The sequence below is a fragment of the Staurois parvus genome, unplaced genomic scaffold (genome assembly GCF_062004578.1).
Source record: "Staurois parvus isolate SC_StPar_1 unplaced genomic scaffold, SC_StPar_1.0 ptg000967l, whole genome shotgun sequence".
In the NCBI taxonomy this organism is placed as follows: Eukaryota; Metazoa; Chordata; class Amphibia; order Anura; family Ranidae; genus Staurois; species Staurois parvus.
The window spans coordinates 584,777-609,854 of NW_028318763.1; the positions used below are offsets into that span (position 1 = coordinate 584,777).

Here is a 25,078-nt window from a genome sequence, read left to right on the forward strand (position 1 = left end):
CTGTCCTTGTCCGCTCTATTTATGCATGAATGTGTCATCCGCCCGCTCAGCTGATCCGATCAGCAGGGGATCAGCAGACAGATCCCCTGCTGATCTCAATGGTGTGAAAGGCGTCTGCAAAGGTAATCGATGTTTTTCATGCACATATATTGATTTGTATTCTCTCTCTATTCACTGAAGGCCTCATCCATAAAAAGATTTTCTAGATCCTGATAACAGCCAATCATCTACCTGAACTGATTTTCAAACCTTGGCCATAAAAACAATTTGACCTTTATTGTTTGCTGATCTTTATATCAGAACAGTCCTCAAGAATTTTGCAGAGTAGCAGTTAAGCTAAAAACAAGCCACATGTAGTGTCATAGCCTATCGATGGCAGCAAACTGGGCAAACTGGGAAATGTATCCCATTTCTCAAGGGCATGTGTGAACTATGCCATGGCCACAAAGTGAGATCTAGACAAGTATGGTGATTTGGGGAGGGGTGAGCTACACCTGATGGTGGGGTGCAGGCAAAACTTTCCACAAAGTTTTCTTACCCTTTAGTAATTCAAGAAATATTGATTTATAATCATTTAATTAAATATGCAGGTACAAGGTAATAAAAACAAATGTTAAACACCAGCCCATTTTTGTCCCAATTTTATTGTGTCCCTATTGGAAAGATTTGAAGTTTCACTTTTAACAGCAAATGAAATTACTGGTTTTCTTATAACAGTGATGAAAAAGGAGGGAAGAGGATGGAAGAATGGAGGAAGGAAGAGGAGGGAAGGAAGGGAGGAAGGAAGGAAGAGGAAGGAAGGGGACAGAAGGAAGGGGACAGAAGGAAGGGGAACCGAAGGAAGGGGAAAAGAAGGAAGGGGAAAGAAGGAAGGGGAAAGAAGGAAGGGGAAAGAAGGAAGGGGAAAGAAGGAAGGGGAAAGAAGGAAGGGGAAAGAAGGAAGGGGAAAGAAGGAAGGGGAAAGAAGGAAGAGGAAAGAAGGAAGAGGGAAGAGGAAAGAAGGAAGAGGAAGGAGGAAAGAAGGGAAGAGGAAAGAAGGAAGGAGGAAAGAGGGAAAGAGGAAAGAAGGAAGGAGGGAAAGGGAAGGAAAGAAAGAAAGAAAGAAAGAAAGAAAGAAAGAGAGAGGGAGAGAGGGAGAGAGGGAGAGAGGGAGAGAGGGAGAGAGGGAGAGAGGGAGAGAGGGAGAAAGAAAGGGAGAAAGAAAGGGAGAAAGAAAGGGAGAAAGAAAGGGAGAAAGAAAGGGAGAAAGAAAGGGAGAAAGAAAGGGAGAAAGAAAGGGAGAAAGAAAGGGAGAAAGAAAGGGAGAAAGAAAGGGAGAAAGAAAGGGAGAAAGAAAGAGAGAAAGAAAGGGAGAAAGAAAGGGAGAAAGAAAGGGAAAGAAAGAAAGAGAGAAAGAAAGAGAGAAAGAAAGAGAGAAAGAAAGAGAGAAAGAAAGAGAGAAAGAAAGAGAGAAAGAAAGAGAGAAAGAAAAGAGAAAGAAAGAGAGAGAGAAGAAAAGAAAGAAAGAAAGAAAGAAAGAAAGAAAGAAAGAAAGAAAGAAAGAAAGAAAGAAAGAAAGAAAGAAAGAAAGAAAGAAAAAAATATAGGACTTACAGTTTTATTGTTGGAAATCCACGGACCCCAAATTCTGAAGCAATACCTGCAAAGAGCACAAAGGATGAATTGTTTTATTTTAATATACCAATTATTTCAAGAAGATACAAAAAATGCTGGAAAATGGTTTCACAGTATATCTAATCTAATTACAACATTATCTTTTGTGAACTGGCACATAAGCTGATGTACCAACATCCCTAATAGCTACTTCTTAGAAGTACAGCATGCAAACTCAGGACTTGGAACAGGACCACAGGATCTTTTGGAACAAATATATAAGGCTAAATCATTATATATGGGTTCCTTGGCTTGCTCCCACAGTCCCTGTCATCTTGTCTTTGCTTTTCCTCCTGTCTTTCTACTTTGGGATTCCAGCCCCGCACAGCTCCCAGAGTAGACAGCATGGTGTTGCTCTTCTCCTGATGAAGTGAAAAATTGATGAAACGCGTTGAAAAATGTGAAGTGTTGCTCCACTCAGTAGAACTGTGCAAGAACATCTCCCTGACCACAACGGTGAAAATAATACTTCATTTAAACAGTGATCTAGTAGGCTTGTGACACCGCTCAAAGTTGGGAAATATAAAGTAACCCTGCTGATGCACCGAGAGTGCGAGCAGACATCCTGACACTTATCCAGGGGTGTAGATTCACAAGGAGAGATAAACACCGCTCAGACCAGCCCACATGGATTGAATGGAGAGTGTCTGTGTTGGCCTCAGCCTTCACTTTGGCCACACCCTCTGATGCATTTCACCCTGCCCATCAGGGCTTGGTCAAAGAGGCCAAGCCCCCTGCTGGGCGGGGCAAAACACATCAGAGTGTGTTGCCGGAGCAAGGGCTGAGGCCAACATAGACACTCTCCATTCAATCCATGTGGGCTGGTCTGAACAGTGTCCATCTCTCCTTGTGATTCCATTTAAACAGATGATCTTTGGATGTACAATTTAATGTTGTGTAAAACACTGTGAAAAAACATTTTAACTGCTTTTGAACTAATAAAAATGTAAAATCACTCTTAACCGTATACATAGTAATGTACCCGTTAAAACTCCCATGGGTACTGTTAGTTTGATGTAGATATCTCAAAAACATTAAACATTGTAAAACAGAACTCTTAAAAGGGAAAGTTTTTCTTTTCAATACTCACACCTAAAAGAGATCTGCTTGATATAAATAATAACTATATAAACATGTGGTAAGGTTTTCAAAAACTTGTTTTCATGTGCACTAATAATATATGTATATGAGGGCAGCCATATTTCCATTACATAGGCAGGCTCTGCTTTCATTTTATAAAGGTGTATACTTGTGAGCTACTATGGTGTAAAAAAGGTGCTTTCGGTTAATTATTTTAAATAAAGTGGTGCATCAACACATAAAACACATACTCAAAACATTGTGTGAAAATTAGACAAAATAAAATAATGTATGTGTTGCGCTCCTCAAAATATTGTTTGGTGATATATAATATAATATATTATGACGTATGTTTGAGATAAATTAAATAAATAAATAAAATAAATATAATCTCATAATACTGTAATGTGGATAAAGTAAAAACGTGCCCAGTGCTATAATTAATATAAAAATAAATAACTAAAAATAATGAGTATAATAATGATAAAATATATGATATAATGTGCCACAAATCAAGTAAACAAAGAGAAACCTCTTTGATCAATAATGAATATGTGCAAAAAAATTAATGCATGTGCAAAAAATGCAAATATTGCCCTAAACAATGAGAAATATATATATAATGAAATGCAATACTCAATTAATTATTAATAAATAATACTAAAAAACGTGCAAATCATGTATGGTTATCACTCCACTTGTACCACCTGAGACGGTGATTAGGATTACGTGCTCCTAATTCTTATTTAGGCTGAAATATAAACGTCCCAATCTATGTAGATATATGAAAAGTCTAAAGTGATAGTAGACTGTGATGTTGCTTTCCTTCCACTAGATGGCCTCCCAGTTCCTTCCGAGTATGAGGGATGAGTGGATAGATATAGGTATCTCCCCTCCTGTGGTTTTGGGTCTGTCTCCTATTTCCTCTTCCTCCCCTTTGCTCCTCCGATTTAGGCCATGAAAAAGAAGAGAAATCCCCACATGGTGCTTATATCCTTTAAAAAGGTTTTAATGTGTCTCCTGACAATTGCACACTCACATTGCCAAAGATCAATACAAAGCGTTTTTTTTAAATTATGTGCCCGCGCACAAAGACAGTACTCGCCGTTCCTCTGATGTTGGCGTCGTGACGTCAGAGCCCCTCCCCTACGCGTTACGCCACAGGGTCACGTGGCTTCCTCAGGGGGATGTGATACGACGCCATGATGCTGTCGCCCTTATATAGGCCATTTCAGCGCCATTTTCCCGGAGTCCGCACGGAGGCGGCCATCTCTATGGGGCCAAATACTTGTTAATAGTCCTGCGATATATACATATCCAGGACATATTGCTTATATTATGTTATCAAAATTTACACCCTTTTACTCTGACTTGATGTCACTAGTGCTGTAATCGGGCCGGGCACCATCAAATACAATAACTATATAAACAAAATCCTTTAATTAAACATATAAATAATCATGGCACTTGTAGTGCCACCATTTAAATTTAAAAAAGTTTTTATTCAGTACTTTTAAAATATAACTGCAAGAAGGAACTAATTAGATAGATTATAGGGGAAAATTAATAATATGAATAATTATGTGTGAATGTTTTTATTAAAAAATTAGCAATGAAAGTAAAATTAAAATAGAAATAAGATAAAATAAAATAAATTAAAAATAAAAATAATAATAAAAATAAAAATAATAAAAAAATAAAAATAATAGAAATAATAAAAATAAAAATAAAACAATAAAAATAAATATAAATAAAAACAAAAATAAATATAAACAATAAAAATAAAAATGAAAATAAGAATAAAAATAAAAATAAGAATAAAAATAAATATAAAAATGAAAATAAAAGTAAAAATAAATATACAATAAAATAAAATAAAATAAAAATAAAATAGAATAAAATAAAATGAAATAAAATTGAAATAAAAATAAAAATAATTTGATCCCCTTACTATTTGGTCATTCAGTCCTGTCACAATACATATGTGGATGTTATACTATGTTTTTATAGTTTAATTATATTTCACTCTACATATGGAAAATATGTGATGTCAGAAGATATTTTTATATTTCAAGTTGATCTAAAAAAAGCCATTACCATCAATTGCACCACTCTTAACTAAAGTTACTGCCGCAATGACGTTGTAACTGTATGTGCATGTCCGCCCGCATAAAAATAGATATGTGCGTGGACATGAACACACAGCCGTCCCGGCATACTATTAATATTATGTATCTATCTAAGTCTCCTGAAGTGATGTACTCTTCATTAATTACTGATGAAACAGGATAAGTCAAATTCCTTATTCAGGCCTTTTGGATCCAAACAATCCATTTCATATATCCATTTTGACTCCTTCTTACTAATCTCTCTAATTATATTGTCCCCTCTCCAATGTTTAATGTGCCTTTCTATTCCCCAGAATTGTAAATGGGAAGCATCTGAGTTATGGAATAAGCGGAAATGTTGTGATACGTGATGATACTTGTAACCTCTATTTATGTTGTATACATGTTCTTTAATCCTTTCTTTTGGTTCTGCCTATATATATGAGATTACAAGGGCATCTTAAAGCGTAAATGACTCCTCTCGTATCACACGAAATGAATTGTTTGATCTTATATTCTTTGTTGTTATTGGTATTACTGAATGTATATCTTCGCCTGGGGTTATTACGAACCCTACTGCAGCTGTAGCAACGTCCACATGTGTAAAAACCTACACCCTGAAATAAACTGGTAATCTTAGAATGGGGAGGTTCCAAAATATTTTTTACTAGTCTGTCTCTCAGGTTTGGTGCTTTCTTGTATATATATTTCGGTTTATCAGGTATTATGTCTTTTAGATGTTTATCTAGCTTTAGAACTTTCCAGTGTTTGGAAATGATTTTTTGTACCGCTTTATATTGTTTGTTGTAACCCAAGACTACTGGTACCTCAATATTTTTTGTGCTTATCTTGGGTTTATCCCTTATCATCATGTCTCTATCCATATGGCCTACTATATTTCTTTCAATCTCTATTTTGTCCGGTGCATATCCTTTATCTATGAATCTTTGTTTTAGTACTTCACTTTGTGCTCTATAGTCAATTTCTTTAGTACAATTTCTTTTAAGCCTTATGAATTGACCCTTAGGCATATTGTTAATCCAGGGACGATAATGGCAACTTGTGGTTGGTATATAAGCATTGCGGTCTGTTTGTTTAAAGGAGTTTTTTGTATACATCATATTTCCTTCTTTTACCATTAGTATATCCAAAAAATTTTTTTCCGTGCGGACTCCGGGAAAATGGCGCTGAAATGGCCTATATAAGGGCGACAGCGTCATGGCGTCGTATCACATCCCCCTGAGGAAGCCACGTGACCCTGTGGCGTAACGCGTAGGGGAGGGGCTCTGACGTCACGACGCCAACATCAGAGGAACGGCGAGTACTGTCTTTGTGCGCGGGCACATAATTTAAAAAAAACGCTTTGTATTGATCTTTGGCAATGTGAGTGTGCAATTGTCAGGAGACACATTAAAACCTTTTTAAAGGATATAAGCACCATGTGGGGATTTCTCTTCTTTTTCATGGCCTAAATCGGAGGAGCAAAGGGGAGGAAGAGGAAATAGGAGACAGACCCAAAACCACAGGAGGGGAGATACCTATATCTATCCACTCATCCCTCATACTCGGAAGGAACTGGGAGGCCATCTAGTGGAAGGAAAGCAACATCACAGTCTACTATCACTTTAGACTTTTCATATATCTACATAGATTGGGACGTTTATATTTCAGCCTAAATAAGAATTAGGAGCACGTAATCCTAATCACCGTCTCAGGTGGTACAAGTGGAGTGATAACCATACATGATTTGCACGTTTTTTAGTATTATTTATTAATAATTAATTGAGTATTGCATTTCATTATATATATATTTCTCATTGTTTAGGGCAATATTTGCATTTTTTGCACATGCATTAATTTTTTTGCACATATTCATTATTGATCAAAGAGGTTTCTCTTTGTTTACTTGATTTGTGGCACATTATATCATATATTTTATCATTATTATACACATTATTTTTAGTTATTTTTATATTAATTATAGCACTGGGCACGTTTTTACTTTATCCACATTACAGTATTATGAGATTATATTTATTTTATTTATTTATTTAATTTATCTCAAACATACGTCATAATATATTATATTATATATCACCAAACAATATTTTGAGGAGCGCAACACATACATTATTTTATTTAGGCTCTGCTTTCAGCTTGACTTCGATATACAGCAGTTGTTCTTTCCTACAATGCAAGTCCTCGATACTGCTAGCTGATTGAAAACAGTGTACCCTTAAAAGTGGAAGATAACTAATATAAACCAGTTGGTAAACAGAGGAGTAGAAGAATTACAGTAGCTCATCTACTCTCTCCTTTGGCTAAACTACAATCTATACAGTTAAAGTATAATTAAAGGCAAAACGTGTTTACTCTTGTCTTTAGATAGAGAGAAAGGGATTAGAACACCTGTCAGGTTTGTATATCTGTGTCCCCGTTAGGGTGATCAACCTTCTCTTTGTCCTTTTTACTATTACCACCAAGAGTGAAAGTGCACGAAAATCCCTCATTTTAGGTAGTCAGTAGAACAGGAATAGAGGGGAGCTCTTCTAATGGGGACAACCAGGGATTCCCTCGCCTTGATAGGATTTCTTTTCATTTACTGTTATGAATATGGGACAGGAAGTGAAATACCCCCAGGGAAATACCCCCAACAGGACATAAATGGCAAAAAGAAAAACGAACAGGGATTATAACCCTGAAAAAGAAAACTAATGCAGTCATCACATTTAATGAGTGGTAAGCTACAATATATTACATTTTTCAGGTTTAATACTGCTGTTCTATGAATGCCACAGTCCATCCATGCTTGTGATTATGTCATGAATACAATCAGAATATGGAAGCCATTGAATTAACTAGACATCAAATTTAAATGTGTGTGGGCACCTTTCGTCTACTAGATATTTTGATCCTAATTGGAGTTCTATTATAAATCATGGTTTTATGCAAGTAGTCAAACTTACCTCTGATGTTGAAAGAACTAAAAAAAAACCATGAAATTATTATGTCAACACTGTGGGAGCTGCCGTATAATAGCAGCTCCCACAGCTCATAAGTCAGACGTTTTTCCCAATGCATTACCGCAATGCTAATCCTTCTCATAGTTATATCAGGATTCCATAGACTAGAATAATCCCATAAGAAATATTTATCCTCACCTAACATCTGTCACTCTTACATCATGACATTTCTCCTCTTCGGTCTGAGACTCATTAAAGTTTAAAACAGGAAAATTTAAAAACTCTTTGTGATCTACAAAAAGGTCCACTACGCTTTTTGGAGAGTAAAATCAAAATAATGAGTCAAAAAGGTTCACTGTTCTTTTTAAGAGAATAAAAACTCAAAAAAGGTCCACCTGCTTTTTACAGAGTACAATAAAAATAAATACTCAAAAAAGGTCCACTGCACTTTTTAGAGAGTACATGAAAAAAAACTCAAAAAAGGTCTACCTGCATTTTAGAGATTGCAATAAAAATAAAGACTCAAAAAGTTCCAGAGTGCTTTCTACAGAGAACAATAAAAAGGAAGCGCAAGTGCTCGGTCTTTAATAGGAGCAGAGAAGTTAACTTATCATTAGATGAAATGTTACATTTATATCACTATAGCTAAGTAAATGACAGACTTAGTAGCATTGACTATTTATATTCTGTCTGACTATTAAGCACAACCTTGCATTTGATTGTCATTCTGAATGTTTCCAATGTTATTTCTGTAAAGACCATAATGTTGGAAGAATTATTTGCAGTGCAAAAGTAAAAAAAAATCTAATAAATAAATACTAAGCAGTGCGACCTGGTAACCCACATGATGGGAAATAATGTGTGCTGTCTGTGCAGTGTGCTGACAAAAGGTGAAGATTTCATTGTACAGGACAAAATATACTCTTATTTATCAGAGTCTAAAGTGACCCAGACAGTTGTTTTAAACTTTATTTAAAAAAAGTACTTCATAAGAGCAACAACCTTGTTTACCCAAGAAAACCTCCTATGAGCACTCCTTCACCATTTCATTTTTTTTTTTTTTATCAGGGACCCACTATCCCGTTTAGAGATAAGCCCGTCCTTGCTATCTGGTCCAATGGAAGCACTTCTATGGCAAATAAGGGTGCTTTAACTGGACAAGGGGGTGGGTAGGCTAAGGAGCACCAATGTCAATAAAATATTAAAATTGTATACCATGCTTATCAGGTCCTTAATCATGCCAATTTAAAGAGGAACTTTAGATTTTTTTTTTCCCCCTGCTTACGTGGTGTTCTGCCCAGTTCTGATAATTACGCACCCAGTGGATCCAGCGTTGTCCCACTAAGATCTTGTTTTCTGCAGTCAGCGCTCGGGTAACGCACTGCCATCTTCTCCTGGGACATAATTAGGAGGCTTTTCCGGTTTCAGCCACCGCCTTCCAATGATGCGCTGCTGGACCCACCTCCTCCTGTTTTGAAGAATGGAATTGAGTGTACTGCTCCCAATGCCTCCTGGGATATAAACGTCAAATATCCTAAGAGGGAAAGGGCAAGGAGGCCTAGGAAAATGACAGAAGATGGAAGATGGGGACGGGCCGAGAATTTTTCTTAAAAGAAAGTTAGCAAATAAAAGAGGGAAAAAAAAGAAAGTATGACCCCTGTGCAGTGTGGAGGGGGGGGGGCGGGGAGGGTGTATGGGAGCAGGGGTGGGATGTAAAGGAGGAAATCATTCTGAAACAGTAAACTGATGACCTGTAAAATTGTTTAAAGCTACGCCTATGGAGAATTTTTGGTACCATAGTTTTTTGCGACTCCAGGGGTGTGCGCAATTTTATATACTTGACAGATGCCCATCTTTAAATTTTTACCAAAAAATTGGGTATTATATTGTGTTTATTTGCACTAAAATTCATTTTAGTGAATGGTTTCCTGAAAATGTGCATTTCAACTGTGCATATATCATGTAACAAAACAAAATTGCAACTACCACCATTTTATTCTATTGGATAATTTCTAGCAAAAAAAAAATGCAGATTTTAACATGTGCAAAATAATAAAAGTAAGTTGTCCTGGTAGACAATTATTAAGCTGGCAGGAGTTTTGGGAGGTAGGCCAAATGCTGATGAACAAGTAAACATGTACTTTAATAGCATGGCCGAAGTCTGCAAGCTCATGGCCCTTTTTTTATGGCGATTACACGACTTACGCTTCACGAACACTCTGTGCAGTCATAACAAATAAAAAATAGACTGGGATTTATGATGGAACTAAAAATATATTTTAAAAATCTGTTTTAGGAAGTCAATACTCATCCTTTGAACAAAATGTTTAATATATTTTAAAAGAAATTAGAGTTAAACATTTGTAGTAAAGACTAATCTTGTAACATTAGTCCTTCAAATAACAGAGTATTGCTGGTGAATATCTATAGCATTAACCAGCTCTTACTTAACAAATCAATATTAAATGCAAATGAAGGGTATGCTAATTATAGGCTACAGTAAACATGGCGATGTGTTTCTGACAGATTGGTTTACATTTCAAGAGTTTGCCCTTACTACCTTTCACAGTTTAAAATTTACAATATGTGCAGAAAAACAAAAGCAGATGGTGACATTTACAGCAAGCTTACAGCTTTACAATGAATGGCAGTTATCTATAGGGACAATGCAGAGAGATTACATAAAATCTACAGATTACTTGGTATAACAGCAAGTTCTCATTACAGGCAACCTATACAGAGAGAAATACAGAAACAGCATTGACAACTGTTACATGAAAATGCTAGATGTCAGGTTATCCCTGCCATCAATACATCAATTGAAAATGACCTAGAAGAAATTATGCAGATTAGAGGTTCTGATTTTCTTGCTCCAGGGCATGACATGAAACAGGACTAAACCACTGGACTGTCAAGACCGCCAGGAACCTGGTATTTTCAGGAGGAGAGGTCAACAACAGGTAGCCCCCACCATTTCTCAATTCAGATTCCTTTAAAAGAGAAGTATGCAATATATAAAATAAACATTATACTCACCTAGGTGATACAGAACGAACTGCACTCCTGTGAACCACAAGAGAAGTATAGACAAAAAAGCTTTGGCTGTCACCTTGCCCATTAAGCACAAAGAGACATTGCCTTTGAAAAGCCCCCACATCAGTGATACCCATTTTACCAATGCGCTCGCGCCACTCCTGCCTCCATCAGCAGATTATAATACTTTACATACACTCTGCATTGCTTCCAGGTATGGGGGAGCATTAGACCTCCTCCCATGTGACAGCACTTGGGTCTAGCAGCCAATCACTACAATTGAGCACTGTCACATGAACAGCATGTAACACCAGCCGACATATTGGATTTCAGTGTTGGATGCAACAGAGGCAAGAGTACTAGTAACGTGGGGGGGGGCATTTACAAAGACACTGTCATTTTGCCCTGTATGGTTAAGGTGAAAGTGAGTTTAAAGCCCATACCTAAAAAAAGTTGTTTTCTCCAGAGCAGAAGGCGAAGACAAACCATACAATGGGGAAAATTGTCCTGGTAACAACTGTAATTTTCAATTAATGGAGGATTTCTCACACTTCCTGTTGTGTCTCCAAGGCAGAAAGTGAAAGGATAGGACTAAAGAGACTGGTGCTTCTTCTCTCTCTTCATTCACCTTACATAGTTACATAGTTAGTCTGGCTGAAAAAAGACAAAAGTCCATCTAGTTCACACATTGAAAAAAAAAAAAGTTATAATCGTTTACTCAAAATTGATCCAGAGGAAGGCAAATAAACTCCCAGCAAAGCATAATCCAATTTGCTCCTGCAGGGGAAAAAATTCCTTCCTGATCCCCCGAGAGGCAATCGGATAATCCCTGGATCAACTTTACCTATACAGGTTAGTATCCAGTTATACTCTGTATCTAGAAAAAAATCAAGTCCTTTTTTAAAGCAATCTACTGAGCTGGCCAGAACCAACTCTTGAGGGAGTCCACTCCACATTTTCACAGCTCTTACTGTGACGGAACCTTTCCATATTTGAAGATTAAGTCTCTTTTTCCTCCAGACCTAAAGAGTGTCCCCTTGTCCTCTGTGAGCACCTCCATGCCTCTTATCAGTTTGTTTGCCTTTCTCTCCAGTTCCCCGTTGTTCTTTTTTGTGAATTGGTGCCCACAACTAAAAACTGCATATTCCAGATGAGGTATTACTAATGATTTGTACAGGGGTAGAATGATATATCTCTCTCTCTGGAGTCTATACATCTTTTAATACATGCTTTGGCCCTTTATATAGATAGTGGAATGGTCCAAATTTCACATTCCTTTTCATAAACATTAAAAAGGACCTTATGTACACCGTTACCTGGACCTTATGTCACTAAAGATTCTTTTCTTCTGTTCAAGCCCTATTTCCCCTAGCATGGATTCAATAGATTTGCATACATTGTATAGCGGAGTCTAAGCAGTAATTTCCACACTGAAAGATAGTTATCTTATCTCTACAGCATTCAAAGCAGGATAATTTGCACAAGGTCAGGGACCTACACAAGTAAAATAGACACGAAACAACATATTTCCCCTGGCATGGACACTGCACTGTGGCTCAAAAAGAACCCTACAGCTGATCATCAGTATTGGGTTAAACGCTTTACCTAAACATGGCACATAAAGGTTTGGCTTTTCAACCAAGTAGCAAAAAAAGACCATTAATAACCTTATTCCCAGACTGTTTTTTTTTTTTCAGCTAAAGCAAGAACATAGGTTACAGCTATAGTTTTTTAGGTTCCTTGGTTTAATTACAAGATAAAATCTGATACCGTGTATCTTTACGTTTTAGTCTTGAATGGGACCACCATACCATGCATTATGTTCCTAACCCAGATAATGTACAATGCACCTACTTGAATGAACTGTTGCATCCATCTTTCCAACTCTCACTGGGGAACCGCTAGACCTCATCTCAATGCCAACTTCGTTCCAGACAGGTTCAAGCTTCTTGCAGTGACCGCACCAAGGAGCATAAAACTAGAAAAAAAAGATATGCCATAAACAAGTCATAGTATAGACAACACAACTCTGCACATCACCTCACACAGCTAAAGTGCACATGGGCAGTAAGCATTTTTCTCATTCTACAGGAGTCAAAATTCACACTGAAAGAGCTATTTAATCAATGTGATATTCAAGGGTGGTGTCTTTGCCAGGTCCTACTTTGATATCTTCAGATTAAAAAAATCTTACCAATTGCTCTTATTCTGATTTCTACTATGCTAAAGGGACTGAGACAATCAAAATCCAGAGTAGGATTTTTTGGACGACTATCAGAATACTACTAGAGTAAAAAGGTAGTGTATACCTTTGTCAGCTACTCCCATGCTCCCCTCCAAGACTTTTGAAGAGCATCTCCAATCGTCCCAAACTCTCTACCCCATCTGTTCTGCTATCTCCTATTCTGTTCAACTTTGGGAGAAGTTTTATGGTCTCCATCAACTCATCCATAAACAGTTTTAACATATTCTATTCCTTGCCCATCCATTTTATCGATTATAAATTCTCAAAAGCATGGCCCTGCTAGTCCTCTTGCACTGTATTTTAACTGAACTGTCTCCATTTATTTAGTAAAACACTGCGTGAACTGTTGATGCTATAATACCTGAAATAATAATATAGTAAGAATAGGAAATCTGAAAACAAAAAAATATTTTAAGTGGTTTTGCCCGCTAAGAATATAACACATTTTCTACGAATGCTCTGTACGAGATCCAAGGTCAAAACCAACAGGCTGATCATATCCTAACATTATCATTATATGTAACAATATAGTCACTGAATAAAATGGGCTTTCAATAAACAGCAGTTATTTAATACACTTTATTTGAAAAGGAATGATTATGTTAATAGAAAATGAACTTAAATTAACTTTGTGTTGTGTCAAACTACTGTTTGAGAGTATGGTTGTGAAATGAGTTCTTGACCAGCTGGTTGATCATTCCATGTAAGGCCAGCAGCCAAACCGTTATTCTTTTGCGCACTCACCACAGACTGGAACATCTTACTCTAGCCTTTCTCTTCTCGTGACTGGTCATCTAACAGTATTATGGCCTGAGGGAAGGCAGAGTGAACTGGTGATTGGTGTAGGAAACCAGCACTATGCCAAGAAACATAAGCGACTAATGTCTAATTTAAATCATTTTGAGTAGAGTAGGACACGACAGAACGGCTCTGCTAACTTTGGGATCTGCGTGGACATTCCATGCCCAACTAAGTTTGAATAAACAACTGTTTAGTCCAAATGCTTTCTCTAACAGATTGCCAAGTGTTTTCTGAGGTTAAGCCAGTGCCAGAGAAGCCAGCAGAGTGCATAACCATACCACATTCAACCAAAGCTAAATAAAAGTGTGGCTGACCAGTGCCCATCTATGGGAATCTTCATTATTGAAACACCCTTCTCTATCCATAGTCTTAAGATGGCCATGCATGGTTCAAAATTCAGCCATTTCAGCTGGTACTGGCAGAAATTTGATCCATGTATGGCTGTTCCCATTTGGGAAGAGCTGATCAAGTAATCAATGCCTCCCGACTGGGACTGTCTGTATATTTTTGTTTAATAAGCGCTTGCAGTCTATTGGATCAGTGTATTCTGGCATCAGAGGAGTCCCGCTGTAAAAATATAATGGCTCAGCGAAGGGACTTCCATATTCATCTCAAAATTCTTAGGAAAAGTCTTAGAAAAAACTTGTATGAAAATTCTCAGGACATTTGAATATCGGTCAAAAGATTTTGTTTGCTTTTAAATATTTGATTTTGGAATGTATAAACATTACCAAATGAAAACCACATACAGTGTTAGAAATGTATTTGTTTGAGAAATGAGAAACATTTTCCATGCTCCTTCTAATTTTCTCATCACTGCGGTCCAAAACCAATGTTGATTTGACCCACTAATTATTAGAAAAATGTAAGGACTTTTTAGAACATTTTTTTTCTAAAATGTCTACTCATCTATGGCCAGAGCAATCAGCAGTAGCAGTCTCCCAATCATAATTTTTATATTCTTTCTTCCCCCTTTAACAAGATACAACACCGGAGCATTGTATTCATGACATGGACAAAAATAGATACACAAAGACCAAGATAAAAGACAGCTTGGCATTGTGTCCGATTAAGTAAAGTCTTGTAATCTATTCCCATGAAATGCATGCATGGAATTAGGCTGCATTAGAAAACAAACATTTTTATTAAACGCATTACTTATATATTTGTTAGAAAATCAGAAGAATAGCCTTTCTTGTAAGAAAAATGCCATCAGCACCCCACTGTGTTTCATTTTCCTGAGCCTATATTTCTGCTAACACATGCACTTTTTTTGATGTATTATAGCAGCAATCAAACCAGGATCTATATGAACAACAGCTGGAATTCTCCAAAAAAAGTTTAATCAATCTTAGATTTAAAATCCAGATAAATGTTTTAACAACAAATTGTAAAGAAATCTGCAGCTGAACATATTACATTCTTCTCAATCCCTTTGGTTCGTACTCATTACAGGATTTAAGGCATATTTGCAATCTTTGCAAGTTGTTTGTGTAAAACTTGGGGAATGAAATCTACAAAAATCAATAAAAACACAATGTCGCCTGCAAGACGTCTTTTTTAATTTCACAGCACATTTCAGCTATATTTTAGATGTACACAATCACTGCTAATTTACTCGGCTGTATTCCATTTGCCTTTCATAGTGTGAAGAAGGACGCACATAAACAGGTACTATAACCAACTGGTAAAAGTAAATGTGTTGTACTAATGGAAGATATGCTTGAAAAAAAATGGAGAGTACTCTTCACTTTTATTGCTGCAGAATAATAGTTTCCTACTTTTTGGGAGCATTTGGGATTAAATGTTTTACTAAACCCAATTAAAAAATATATATTTCCTCTTCCTTCACCTTTCCTCTTCACGGTTTATATCCCTTCTCTTTTTTTGTTCAGATATTCTGATCACAATTTATATCTTTTTTTTTCCTTCATCACTGGGTACATAAACTATATTGCCAAGAGTATTGGGATGCCTGCCTTTCCACGCACATTAACTTTAATGGCATCCCAGTCTTAGTCCGTAGGGTTCAATATTGATTTGCCCATTCTTTGCATCTATAACAGTTTCAACTATTCTGGGAAGGCTGTCCACAAGGTTTAGGAGTGTGTCTATGGGAATGTTTGACCATTCTTCCAGGAGAGCATTTGTGAGGTCAGGCACTGATGTTGGACAGAGAAGGCCTGGCTCGCAGTTTCCGCTCTAATTCATTCCAAAAAGTGTTCTGTTGGGTTGAGGTGAAGACTCTGTGCAGGCCAGTCAAGTTCCACCACTCCAAAGTTGCTCATCCATGTCTTTATGGACCTTGCTTTGTGCAGTCCAGTGTCCAGTGATGGCGTGTTTCACACCGCTCCATCCGATGCTTTGCATAGCACTTGGTGATGTAAGGCTTGAATGCAGCTGCTCGGAAATGGAAACCCATTCCATGAAGCTCACTATGCACGGTTGTTGTGTTAATCTGAAGGCCACACGAAGTTTGGAGGTCTTTAGCTCACTGTGCACGTCAGCATTGGATGCCCCGCTCTATCATTTCATGTGGCCTACCACTTAGTGGCCGAGTTGCTGTTGTTCCCAGTTGCTTCCACTTTGTTTTAATACTACTAACAGTTGACCATGGAATATTTTGTAGCAAGGAAATTTCACAGATAGATTTATTGCACAGGTGGCAACCTATCACGGTAACAGGCTTGAATTCACTGAGCTCCTGAGAGCGACCCATTCTTTCACAAATTGATTTTATACACCTGTGGCCATGGAGGTGATTGGAACACCTGAATCCAATGATTTGGAGGGGTGTCCCAATACTTTTGGCAATATAGTGTATACCAGTAATTACGGATACCCTCTATCTGATCGTCCTAGTGTTCATACTAATTAATTTGTTTTACTGGCCAAAAGATAGATTACCTAAACTTGCAATGCCCATTCCTATTTGGTTGCTTCTTAGGCACTATTTAAACTTGGCGATTTGGAATCGCCCTCAGAATCACTGCGATTCTGCCTGTGATTCCAAATTTTGGCAAAACGAGCATTGAGTGTTTGGGTGCAATTCATTCTTAATAGCACCCCAAACACTGAGATTTTGCTGTGAGTGTCAAACATGGGAAAAAAAAAGCGCAATTAAAAATTGTGCAAAGCTTGTCGCACAAAATTGCTGGTGGGAACACAAGCTCCCACTAAGCGAGATGTGAAAGGGGCCTAAATCAGACAATATGCTATACCGTTTTGCTTAATAATGCTTGAAACCACATATGTTTCTTCAGTACTCTTCTTTTTGAATTTTATACCTGTACTTTGTATGCACTCTCAATAAAATAAGATTGAACCAAAAGGGCAGGCTTTAATGCCCACATGACGCACATACAGTATGTGTCACTGGGCAGGCAATGTTTCTGTGCTGAGAGTGCACTCACTGCATGCTCCCGGCACAGAGACTGAGCTGTCAAAAGACAGTTCTCGGTCCCCACTGAAGATAGGTAGCTAATGGGATCAGCTCCTGATCAAGTGACCACTGTGATAGCCAATCACAGTGGCCACATGATTGCTGATCCTTCCTGTCCCTCGGGCATACATTTTTTCTGCATATGAAGGCACCGCCATTGTGAATAGTGCCCCAATGGAGAGTATGCATTATGGTGTGGTGGGAAAAAAAGTCCAGTAATTTATCCAATAGGAATAGTTGGCATCACATCTATAAATGTGTAAATGAGCCCAACAGAAAATGGGTCAGGATGATCTGCCTGATAACCAGCATTTTCAAACAGTGGCAGCTTGTGTATTTCTCCCAGCACAGGTTTCTTTTAGGTCTCATGCAGCACACATTCAAGAGTAATTCTTGGCAAAATCAATACCAGGCTAAAGCAGGCTTTGCCTGTATGCAGTGTGTCAGGGTGAGGCCAGGCCACGGTGTAAAATGGAAGTCTGGGCCAGGATTTGCAGAGAGCACTGAGATGAGCATTTGAGGGTCAGGAGGACCAAAGCATGGAGGTCCGAGCACCAGGATTGCCAAACAGAGTGAGACACAAGGCTGAAGTTGTTGTTGGGCAAATTACAGTGATGCTGGAAACCCTTATGTGTGCAACAGACATCATTTGTTGAACTTTTCTTTGCGGTTTTAAATAAAAGTGGGCAAAAAAAAGCCCCGAAAAGAGTTGATGAAGTGGACTGGACTCACTGTTATGCACTACCATTGAGGTAAAGTGTTACTAAATCCACAACAGTAAAATTAATCTGCATATGCAGTAAAGCATGCTTGTTATACTAACTGTGGAACCTAAGGGGTTAATCCTCTGTGTTGTGTAAAAAGAATGCTTGATCCTATCTTCTCTGATCCTCCCCTTCTTCTACTGTCCCCAATCCATCTCCTGATAGGACAGAGCCTTGAGGACAAGATGCACGTGTTCAGTTTGGTGTGTATAGCTAGATAGTGTTTTTTTTTCCTGGGGAGAGTGCATGTGATCAGCACAGGACAATCAGCACTGTCCAGACAGAGGGTCAGAGGTTATGCAGCCTCATAGAACAAATGGGAAAGAATGAAAACTCCCCCAACAAGCTTTTACCAGTGCTCTGCTGGACACTGATAAAAGTCACAAGACTGCTATATACTGCTGATGAGAAAAGGTATTTAGCAGTTTATATTTACTAAAATAATTGCATTTCCATGTTCTGTGTACTGTGGGAGACCAAATATAGTGAATGCAGGGTCCTGGTTCAGTAACACTTTAAACAACCCCTAAGTTGACAGATATCCAAGCGTTACTTGCATGCACAGCACATGCGTTCCTGCACACTATGCATTTCAGCCTGCCAATGAATTTGACAGCCTGCTGAAAGTGGGCTGTACACAGTCCCTGTAACTCATGGAGAGAATTAGTTCTGAATGTACACTGCATGGACAACTTGCGGTCATGTGCACATACCAATAATATGTTCAATACATGTAATCAAAGTGTTGATTTTGAGACGTGACATGAGAATCCCACTGTCACACTGTGGATAAAATAACTTCATCAGAAAGTGGTGGAGAACATGTACCTCTCCTAAATGTATAAGTAGATAATAGAGCGCTGGGAACGTGGAAGTAAAGCAGCTAGCATAAAAGGTAACCTTGGGACCCAGATGAGAACATGTAAAATAAGATCATGTAAAATAAGATATGCAGCGCTATAATGATAGCGCTGCATATCTTATTTTACATGTACCTCTCCTAGCCTGGCTGTGCCACCCACTAAAAATACATGTACAGTGGTCAGGCAGCTAGCAGCTAAAGTCAGGTTTGTTTTAGGTTTTAAGTATAAGAACTGATTGTGTCTAGGAAAGCTTCCAATGTGCAGTATGCTTTTCCAGTGTGTTCTAAATTCTGATCAGCAAGCAACTGAAAACTGCTTCCTAAGGACTCATGCACACTGGGCATTTGCCCAGCTCTTTTAAATGCCTTTCTCCTGACAGAAGAAAAAGCAGCATCAAAAGGCTGCCTAAAATCACGTTTTTAAAAACACAATTAAGAGCATCAAGCGCTTGACATTCCTTCATTTCATGTAAATTTTTTCTAGCCATTGAAATTAATGCCCAAGTGCTTGATCCACTTAGCTCTTAAGTGCGTCTAAATGAGCTTAGCCGCTCAATTTGTTTTTTTTTTTTACTGCCAAAACGCTGTCGCTCCTCAACATGCTGGCAGTGGAGTTTTTATGTCTCTAAATGCCAGTAAACACCTATGTGTGAATGGACACACAGGCTAACACTGAGGGGCATTTAGAAGCAGGAAAAAAAAAAAAAAAACACACACACTTCTCTAGAAGCAGTGTTTAAAACTGCCCAGTGTGCATGAGGCTTAAACATTTTTCTTTACATTTTTATTCTGTTAACTTTTCATCGTCTAACAATAAACAGACATGCAGGCACCCAGACATGCATACTATGGTATAACAGTGCCGTTGTTTTTAGGACTACAAGGTACACACAAACACAAGGTTACCGATTGGTAGAGGAAATACTTACATCAACAAGCCAGATGTCATCTTGTCGCGTTTCTTTGAAACTAGGTAAACAAAGTGTGAAAGATATTATTAAACTGAATAATATTAAAATGTATATAACCGAAAGCACTAGCAGAGCTTGAGACAGAAGAGTTGTACAAGTAACTAGAATGGACATATTAAATGGTCAAAAGTGTGTGGATGTTTTTGTTTTTTTTTTAATCTGCAAACATCCCACTGCCATAGAAGACATCAAATGTGCTATGGAAATATAAAATACAGAGGCCTTCTTCTTTTCCTCCCTATGTAGTTAGTGTGCTGCAAACAAGCTGAATGTAAACAAAGTAAGCTTTACACAGGACCTACCTATCAAAGCACAAAGAACATGAAAGCAGGAGGTTATTGTTACACAGTGGATATAGAAAAGAATCACCCCACTTTAAAATAAGCACATTTTGTTGCTTTGCAGCCTGAAATAAAGACAGACACAGTTTTTGTTTTACCCAGCTGTATTTGCTCAGTGCAACTTAGAACATCCAAGTGAAAGATAGAACATCAACATGCCAGAAAAAAAAAAAACAAAAACAGAATTATTGAGTTGGAAAAAGGATCACCCCATTGTATCAGGATATTGTTGAACCACCTTTTGCGTTAAATCCAGCCTTTAGTCTGGTGGGATATGTCCCGATTAATTTTGTACATCTAGACTTTGCAATAATTGACAACTCTTCTTTGCAGAACTGTTAAATTTGATGCTGTTTGTGGACTGTAGTCTTCAATTCATTCCACAGATTTTCAAAGGAGTTTAACTCTGGGCTCTAACTAAGCCATGCAAGGACATTCCCCCTTTTTCTCCAACCACTGTGTGGTCATTTTTGCTGTGTGCTTTGGGTCATTGTCATGTTGGGAGGTAAACCTTCTTCCCATTGACAACTTTCTAGCAGAGAGCAGCAGCTTTTCCTCAAGAATTTGATGGTATTTTGCCCCATCTATTTTTCCTTCTATCCTTAAAAAGTGCTCCAATCCCTGCTGCAGAGGAACCCCCATAACAGGATATTACCACCTCCATGCTTTACTATGGGAATGGTATTATTTGGATGGTGAGCTGTATTAGATTTCTACCAGACATATTGTTCAATTTTAGTCTCATCTGACCATAACACCTTTTTCCATGTGGCCTCAGAATCTTCAAGGAGTATTCTGCAAAGCTCAGTTGTCACAAATTCCTGCAACTGCTTCAGAGATGCTGTAGGCCTCTTGGTAATCTCTCTGTCCAGTTTCCTCCTGGCTCTTTCATCCAGTTTGGAGCGACATCCTGATCCAGGGTCATGTTGTACTAAATATCTTCCACTTCTTAACAATAGACTTCACTGAGCTTCTAGGCATTGATAAAGCCATTTTTTTGAGCCTGCCCATAACTTTATCCTGGAAATCAGATTTTTGACAGTGCCTTGCCACCCATAGTTGATTGTTTACTTCAGATGCACTCCAGGAAAGCTCTTTTCATGTTGAGCTAATCAAAAGTACCACAGCTGAAAGTCAAATGGCTTTGTGTGCTATTGGGAAGGTGAATAGCTACACCTGATTGGGTTTACAAGTCATTTTTAGGAGGGGGTGATGCTTTTTCCAACTCAGAGATTCTGTTTTTGAATTTTTTTCTGACATGTTGTCATATCTTTCACTTGGATATCATAAATTGAGTAAATACAGCTGGATAAACAAAAAAAAAAAAAAACTGTGTCTGTCTCATTTTAGGCTGCAAAGCAACAAAATGTTGGTAAGAATTACTATACTAAAATAATACTTTTAATGCACAGTTTTTTGTTTTTTTTTACTGTCTGTGTCCTCACTGGGGAGCTTTGTCTTTCCACCCTTTGACAGGTGGTGTCACCAGAACACAAAAGTGATGTGCATCCCCCAAATTAAAAACCTGAAAGAAGTCGTAAGGGCTTATGCACACAGCTCTGTAAAGATCAGTAAACTTGTGCTGCATTCAGATACATTTAAACAAAACTGGTATTAAAAGGTCCTCTGTATGGACTGTATTTTACAATGTACATATGTAAACATTTGTGCTTGCACAAATAGATTTTAGTGGAGTACAAGAGCTGCCTGCATGCTAGCACTGGTAAAAGACTCTAGTCGACACAAGCTGCTGACGATGGAGCAATGGAAAATGCTAGGTGGCTTCCTTGGGAAGGCATTTGCATCCTATTAGTGGAGGATGCTAGGTGTCTCAGCAATGGAGGATGCTAGGAGGCTTCTTTGGGAAGCCACCTGCGTCCTATCAATGAAGGATGCTAGGTGACCAAGCACTGAAGAATGTTAGGTGGCTTCTTTGGGAAGGCACTTGTGTCCAATCAGTGGAGGATGCCAAGTGTCCCAGCAATGGAGAATGCTAGGAGGCTTCCTTGGGAAGCCACCTGTGTCTTGTCAATGGAGAATGCTAGGTGTCCTATCAATGGAGGTCCCAAGAAGTTTCCTTGGGAAGCCACCTGCGTCCTATCAATTAAGGATGCTGGGTGTCTTAGCAACGAAGGACGCTAGGTGACTTCCTTGGGGAGCCACCTGTGTACTCTCAGTGGATGATACTAAGTGTCCTAGCAATGGAGGATTCTAGGAGGCTTCCTCGGGAAGCCACCTGCGCCCTATCAATGAAAAATGCTAGGTGTCCTAGCAATGGAAGACGTTAGGTGGCTTCCTTGCAAAGGAACTTGCATCCCATCAGTGGAGGATGCTAGGTGTCCTAACAAAGGAGGACACTACACAGTTTCCTTGAGAGTCAATTACATGGTAATGCAGTATGCATTTAAAACATTACATGCGGCTTCTGCGATGGTGGGGGCTCTGATGCATATGACTGTGCAGTCCTGCCTACTGGGAGCCCATATCTCGGGAGTTCAGACTGAGGTTATGAGGCTAATCCATACCATTTGTATATCCACCCTATGGGCTATTTCCCTACACTAGAAGTCCCTCACAGTACCATTGGCTTCTGTTCTACATAGGATTGATGCTGTGATGCTCATGGAGAGAATTCATTACACTTTACTGGACAAAATGCACTTATTTGATAGAAAATGGGAAATTTGGAAGACTCAGGCATTTACTACACGATTAAGAAACACCCATGTTTGGATTGATTGAGTTACTCTGTCAGTAGCTGAATAATTCTGTATACTTTTCTATTTATATTGCTCATGTACTTAAGTTTTTGCTTCTTTTTCTCTTTACCTTACGTGATTGTACTTTCTGACATGCACATTTCAGTTGTGCCTTGTTTGTTTTTATATACTGTTTGAAGCTGTAATGCTACTTTACAGTCTATTTCTTGAAAAATAAAATTGTTTGTAAACAAAAAAAACAAACAAACATTACATGCGTAGAGAGCACTTTGTACGCAGGAACTTGGGCCCAGTAAGATCCTGCGTACCAGTTGCTGTATTTTCATTTTAAACAAAAAAAACTTATTCCTGGAGTTGGGCTTTTACAATAATTCATTTTATGTCATGCATGTTAATGTGTTTTTCTACATTAGAAAGAAGTTGGATTTTTTAGCAGAAACATTTTAATTCACCTTGTAATATAAAGGACAACCCCGATTGTTTTTTGTTTAACACAATGTGAAGCATATTTTAAAAAGAAGGGATGGTTAATGACAGGAACAGAAGTCAGGATTCTTCCCACTTGCTTTGAAACTCAATGCCATTATTGCAACACAAACTCCCCAGAGCACTGCTCCCAGACCTGACATAACAAATCATGATTGCTTTTATTATGACACCCAGTTTCTCACTTTCCAAGGAAAGCTGCCATCACTGCAACAATGTCAGTGGAAGTCCTACATAAACAGAGCATGTATTTTCTTCTACAATGTTTTGTTCAGACTCCTGACTTTACAGTATACCATCATAGCTTAGTGTGCGCTCTGCTGAGCCAATTATCTGATGGCTACTCAGTGAACCAAACATTTATAAATCCCCAAAGAAAAGATTTTTCGATACCAGGAGATCACACTGGGATATTCAGCATGCTCAGCTCAAATTTCAGCCCCGTTTAGCTATATACATACTCAATAAAAAGCAGATGCTGCAACAAAAAATCATTCCATTCTTTTTTGCATAATGGTTATAAACCTCAGACAGGTATTAACGAAACATATTCCTCTATAGGGTGTACTTGTCTCAGTCAAGAGCACTAAATAGTATTTCTCTTTGTTGTCTCATTCCTCTGCTAGCTGCATGAGTCACTTCTGAGACATTTTCCTGACACTAAGAGATTAAAAGGTGACAGGAGAGGGAGCTCCAGCACACAGCCTGTGATTGACAGCCTCAGCTCTGTTCTTGTTAGCTGTATGAAGGGGGGCGTATACCTCCCTCCCCAATCTGCTCTCCCTGAAATATACAGTTTGTAACTTAAGCTCCCCACCCCCTGCTTTCTGAAAGCTCAGACAAGCTGTATAAAGTCTAAACTTTGAACAGCTGTAGAAAAGAGAAGACAGCAGATAAACAGGTAGGAGGATTTGTTTCATCTGTGTAACACCTGAGACTAGTCACTTCACTGGGTATACGATGTGTAAGGGTTTACAACCACTTTAACCCCTTCGCACCGGTGCCTCCTGGCCCTTTAAGGGTTTCAGAAGCCGGGAGGCGGGGTGGGGTTTTAGGGTCATGTGACCAAAGTGATTCGCTGTCACAGAGAGAGGTCACATGATTAGGAAAGGTCCCAAATTGAAAGAGATCAGGACCTTTCCGTGAGTACCAGACATGTGTGCTGGGAGCGTGCGTGCTCTCAGCACATATGTTTTTCTTAATTGCATGCAAATATGCGTCCGCTCGGCGACAAGGCCCAGACGCTGGGAGGCCACTCATTTGCGTGCGGCCGGCGCCAAGAGGTTAAAAAGGTATCTTGTCAGCACAGGGTTCCTTGCCATATAGAACCCTTCCTGGAATAAAAGACAATATACTCAGCTTTCCACCCTCCCCTCTACGGTAATGCATTTCGTGACAGGACTGTGCTTTGCCACCATGTAAAAAGAGTTTGATATCACCCAGGATTCTCATCCAGGTATGTTGAGGGGTTCCAGGGTGCATGTCTTACATGGAGGAAACTGGTCTTTGAAGCGACAGTAAACCGCGTCCAAAAAAAAAAAAAAAAATCCCTTTAAGGTAACGGCATAATGTGCTAGTATGTATCGCATACTAGCACATTTTTAAGACA

At 38.5% G+C, this 25,078-nt stretch overlaps 1 protein-coding gene across 1 annotated transcript in view; it reads right to left on the minus strand.

Moving 5' to 3' along the window:
* TMX3 (thioredoxin related transmembrane protein 3) overlaps positions 1 to 25,078 on the minus strand; it is a 98,322-nt gene that overhangs the window by 62,526 nt on the left and 10,718 nt on the right. Inside the window, exons 3-5 of the mRNA XM_089657138.1 lie at positions 19,881 to 19,920; positions 12,692 to 12,815; positions 1,594 to 1,639 (exon numbers count right to left, since the gene is read on the minus strand). Of these exons, the coding sequence (XP_089513264.1) occupies positions 1,594 to 1,639; positions 12,692 to 12,815; positions 19,881 to 19,920 (210 nt within the window). The remainder of the gene's footprint in view (positions 1 to 1,593; positions 1,640 to 12,691; positions 12,816 to 19,880; positions 19,921 to 25,078) is intronic.